This window comes from Vanessa tameamea, chromosome 26 (assembly GCF_037043105.1).
Source record: "Vanessa tameamea isolate UH-Manoa-2023 chromosome 26, ilVanTame1 primary haplotype, whole genome shotgun sequence".
Taxonomy (NCBI): domain Eukaryota; kingdom Metazoa; phylum Arthropoda; class Insecta; order Lepidoptera; family Nymphalidae; genus Vanessa; species Vanessa tameamea.
Window position 1 is genome coordinate 2,068,691 of NC_087334.1, and position 5,068 is coordinate 2,073,758.

A 5,068-nucleotide genomic window follows, 5' to 3' on the forward strand; every position below is an offset into this window, starting at 1 on the left:
TACATATATTTTCACTAAATTTTATAAAAAACAATCTTAAGTCCGTCAATCTGGGTTCACGTGACATATAACTCGGCAATTCGCACCTAGACAAGTTACAACCGATGCATTGATCGAATTCGTCAATATGCAACTTATCTGTGACCTTCTCAATGTAATAAAGAGTAATTTTATGTACCAGAAAAATCTGACCGCAAATATTTCTAATTCTGTGGCAGAAAATTTATGTAAATCAGAATACCTGCATTAAATACGAAGTGCAGTATACACAGTTTGAGCAAAAACATATTAATTTATGTTTAGAATAGGAATAGATGCAACTTATAATTATAAAATCCAGTTTTACTCGAAGGGAAGCCTGCAATGCAAGCCTGGGTGGATAGGTACCACCCACTCATCAGATATTCAGGTGTAATGGATACAATATCTTAGCTCCCAATATTGGTGGCGTATTGGTGATGTAAGGAATGGTTAAGATTTCTTAAAGCGCCAATGTTTATTATCGGTGGTGACCACTTCCCGATCGATCGAGCCATTGATCGCACGACGCCAACCTAGAGACAGCGAACTTATTCCCTCGGTCCCCCGTGATTAGGCAGCTACACTTTCGACAACCTTCTGCCTTGCACAGCCACTCTGAGGAACCAGCTTTCGGCGGCGATTTTTCTGACCCGAAACTACTTGGGAATATTTAAGACAGGAACCTACTCATATCTTAAAGGCTGGCAATACACTGCATGCCTTTCGGTGCTGCAGATCTTCACGGATGGTAACAATCACTTTCCATCAGTTGATTCTCCTGGTCGTCTACCAACTATACCAAAAAAGTGTACAGGTTTGTTTTAGTTCGAGTTACATTATTTTCAAAAACTTTATCAATGTCAGCCACATTTAACGCGCTGATGTTAGAAGAAAATTTACTTTTAACCAATATAAAAATAAACACACGGATATACTTTTAATTCATGCGTGATTCTGTTTTATTTAAAAGAGGAACATACAACAAATTGAAGGCTATACTTTCTAATTATGTACAATTCATAATTCAAATAAAATAAAAACAAATTTGATTATATAAATTTGGAGAACCATGATAGCAAATTCAGTTATTTTATGGTAACATTTGTGAACTGACGAAACAATTGTTCTATATTCAAAAATATATTTTAATTAGATTGATCTGAAAATTATTCTAACAGTAAACTTGATTGTGAAGTTTGTTTTTTTTTAATAATAATTGACCGAATCAATACTTAAACACACAGCCTAACGTTAAGGCGATAAAACTCTGCATAATGTTTTAGTTTGTTAATTTACATTAAAGATAAAAAATATTTGAAAGCGAAAAGACATTGTACAATTATTGCTTAATGGAAGTACTTATTTAATTGTTTATTTTAACAACAAATGTTTAAATTTCGTAACTTGAAATGAACTGCGTTGGTGATATTTATTTTTGGCGGCAGGTAAGTTTTTTTTTAATATTCGTAATAGTAAAGATGCTCCATTTGTCTGCTCGGAGAAAGAGAATAAAAAAGAGTATTTATTAAACTGACTTCGTACTGTTAAAATAAAGGTTTTACCCAACAATATATTTATCTAATATAATATATTAACGGAATTCTAAGATAATTTATAGGATTATATATTCATATAATCGTACGCCCCTTGTACTCTTTTTTGTGCGTTTACTATATTGTATATTTTTCCGGTTAAATGGTGAAACGGTTATCCGTTTCGTAATTATTTACTCTACTTTAACAAGCGAACAAATTGAAAAATAAGCGAACAAAACGAATTAGTTAATAAATATAGTTAGATAATTCTTAGTTTTCAACTAAGTATACAATTACAGAAATATACAAATAATAATAAATATATAGTATTCGAGAATGCCGAGATGGCCCAGTGGTTAGATCGTGTGCATCTTAACCGATGATTACGGGTTCAAACCTAGGCAAGCACCACTGAATTTTCATGTGCTTAATTTGTGTTTATAATTCGTCTCTTGCTCGACGGTGTAGGAAAACATCGTGAGGAAACCTGCATGGATCTAATTTTCGAAACAAAATTCTGCCACATGGGTGGTGGGTGGTGGAATATGCTCCACACCTCTTAGTCTTAGCCCAGCAGTGGTAAAAAGTGTATAAATGTGTAAAAAGTAAAAAGAAATACAGTATCTAATAAGCTGGTATATGACATTACATCAAAGACGCTGGCGCTAATACCCTTCCCTGATAGCGTAGTTGAGCGAGATAGAAAAACTTCAGCTTTTTAATCGCCAAACTGTAGACAAGTCTAATACAAACGTTAATTGCATTTCTGTCTCATTCGTTGAGATTAACAGTGCAAGTAAATCCGAGACAGATATTAGTATTTTTATTATGCGATCTGTAATGCAATCTTAAAGGTATTATTGGTTATTCTGTTAAATACTTCAAGAAAAAAAAAATCAAAATCAAGTATACGTATGATAAGAAATTGGTTATCTATCTGCCTATTCAAAAAAGGAAAAAAGCGTAGTTAGCTAGAGTCCGTTAAGGCTGTCTAAATTTAAATCCAAAGGCCCAAAGGCGTACGTACGTTGGCTTTACGTACTTTTCGAGGCAGGGGGTGTACGCACCGCCAAAATTCAAATGGAGCTGCGACATTTAATGGTTACATTGTTCTACTTACTTCATTCAAAAATGCTGTTTTACAATTTAAATCATGGAAGAGAATTTAACTTTCAGAAACTTATCGAATTAACTGTTAAAATATGCTACCGTCTTTAGTGAGAGTTTAAGCCTCCGCGGGACTGATTATGTCCCGTATCTTGACGTCATATTGTTAGAAATTCAAAGTGAATGAAAATAATACTAAACAATATATGAATAGATTATATATTATTTCAGAGCTTAGTCCTCATGGCGGACTGCACGCACTCCATTGGAACTGGTTTGATGTTGTCGTTCCCGGCTGTCTTGAATCCTAGTATCTTATCTCCTAGTAGCACTGAAATCTCTGTCACACCAGACGAAGCTTCTTGGATTGGTAAGTATTTACTTATACCGAATAGGTTTAAGACTCAGGGGATTTTTGTATTTATGTCACACGATATCTTCGTCGTTTGTGAATTGATCCTCTGATTATATTTACGATATACAAATAACACCAAGCCGAAATAAGTCTTATGTATAAAGTATACATGGTCCACTTTACATTTAATTTGTAACTTAAAATCTAAAACCACTCCCCCGATATGTTTTTATTCAGACACATACAATATTTTTTATTTCTTACAGCCGCGAGTCATGGATTTTCCGGAGTCATCGGATTTTGTATAATTCCACCACTTATGCAAATATTTGGGCGTAAATTCGCCTTCTTCAGCATGAACATCTTAGTTAGTATTGGTTTTTTCGTGTTTGCCCTCGCGAACAGTATATCTGCACTATACGCTGCCAGAATTATTCAAGGAATGTCATTATGCGGAGTTTATATAACAGCTATTGTACTTGGAGAGTATTCTCACCCAAAAAGAAGAGGATATTTCATAACACTAAAAAAAGCTTCGGTTGCGATAGGTTCGCTCATGTGTCACTCCATGGCTTCATATTGGACTTGGAGACAAATTGCGGTATTTGCGATCATACCTCAAATCGTTTCAATTATATTAACCTGTTTATGGCCTGAAAGTCCAGCTTTTCTGGCGATGAAGGGGAGGTATGAAGAGTGCAGTGCATCCTACAATTGGTTGCATGGTGACACTCCGAAGAATAGGAAAGATTTGGAAGAAATAATAGCAGCGCAACATGATAGACGGCAGAAGGATAAAAATACCAAAAAGGACAAATTGGTAGCGTTTTTTAAGAAACTCATGCAAAGGGATTTTCTCAGATCTTTCTTAATCGTATCCGTTCTAACGATGATTATTGATGCGTGTGGTAGATATTACATGCTTGCTTATATTGTCGAAATTTTGATAGAAATAACTAGAGATAAGTCTATCGCTGTGTACTGTACTATTGGCGCTGACGTTTTAACATTGGTCGCGCTATCAACTTCTTGTTTCATTATAAGATGTTTTAAAAGAAGAACAATACTGTTTACAGCAGGAATATTATCAGTATTTTTAATGTTTCTAACAAGTTTTCTCACATTTTTGGAATCAAACTACAATATTTATATTTATTTCTGGTTAACACCTTTTATAATACTTTTGAATGTTTTCATTGTTAATGCTGGTGTTGTTCCAGTTTGTTTTGCAATAATCGGGGAAATATTACCATTAGAACATAAAGGTACCGGAGCATGTACGACTGGCATAGTTTTTACGATTCTGTATGCCCTTGTCATGAAATTAACTCCATTGATGATGGACAAAACAGGTATTGTGGGTACGTTTGGCATTTACGGCATATGTGTGATAGCTGGTTTGGTTATTTTATATTTTGTTCTAAATGAAACTAAAGATAAGACTTTGCAAGAAATAGAAAATGAAATTAAGGGAAATAAGTCTTCTGTATTTTTAAAAGATGAGCCTTTGATGTCATGAGTAATGATAAATAGTTTAGGCTGAATATAAAAAGGTTAAACTCTAGAAATATATTAAAAGAACGGAAAGTTACAATTTTTTCAAAAGATCTCCTTCGTCTCTTACGTAACATACGTAACATCTTATCATGGTCATTTATTTATAGCATTTGTTTTAATATGTAAATATATATTTGACTAGCTCGTTGATCTGTTTGCTAGCGTATAAGGGTACAAATACTAAGGTCCTTCGTTCAAGCCCCGAATCAGGCTAATAAAAAGTTCGCAATGATAGCAACTCCGTGACTTAGAAAGAAAATGGGGTACTACGTCTGAACTAAATTTGCCGTCACATGGAAGTACAGAAGATAAGTAAAGTGCCGCTACACTTGATGACGTCATATCACATGTCATCTGCTCGTTTGGAAATTCTGAGTGGAATATTTACACCGTGACAGAAGCCGATCAAGACATTATCATAATATTTTATTTTAATTATATATTTATTATGTTTTGATCTTTTATCTTATTTATCTACTAGTAAAACTGATCT

The 5,068-nt window shown here is 34.0% G+C and overlaps 1 protein-coding gene across 1 annotated transcript; it reads left to right on the top strand.

The window, feature by feature from the left end:
- The first annotated feature begins 1,303 nt into the window (after window positions 1-1,303).
- On the top strand, window positions 1,304-4,733 carry LOC135194166 (facilitated trehalose transporter Tret1-like). The gene is made up of 3 exons (XM_064219120.1): window positions 1,304-1,466; window positions 2,895-3,033; window positions 3,285-4,733. Exons 1-3 carry the CDS (start codon window positions 1,431-1,433, stop codon window positions 4,535-4,537), a joined length of 1,428 nt encoding a protein of 475 aa, XP_064075190.1. The 5' UTR covers window positions 1,304-1,430; the 3' UTR covers window positions 4,538-4,733.
- The last annotated feature ends 335 nt before the right edge of the window (window positions 4,734-5,068 follow it).

Excerpts from the sequence above, each read along its gene's own strand:
- LOC135194166 (XM_064219120.1), top strand. The coding sequence starts at position 1,431 with ATGAACTGCGTTGGTGATATTTATTTTTGGCGGCAG. Across the intron at positions 1,467-2,894 it reads ATATTTATTTTTGGCGGCAG|AGCTTAGTCCTCATGGCGGA; the intron begins GTAAGTTTTTTT and ends ATATTATTTCAG. Across the intron at positions 3,034-3,284 it reads AGACGAAGCTTCTTGGATTG|CCGCGAGTCATGGATTTTCC; the intron begins GTAAGTATTTAC and ends TATTTCTTACAG.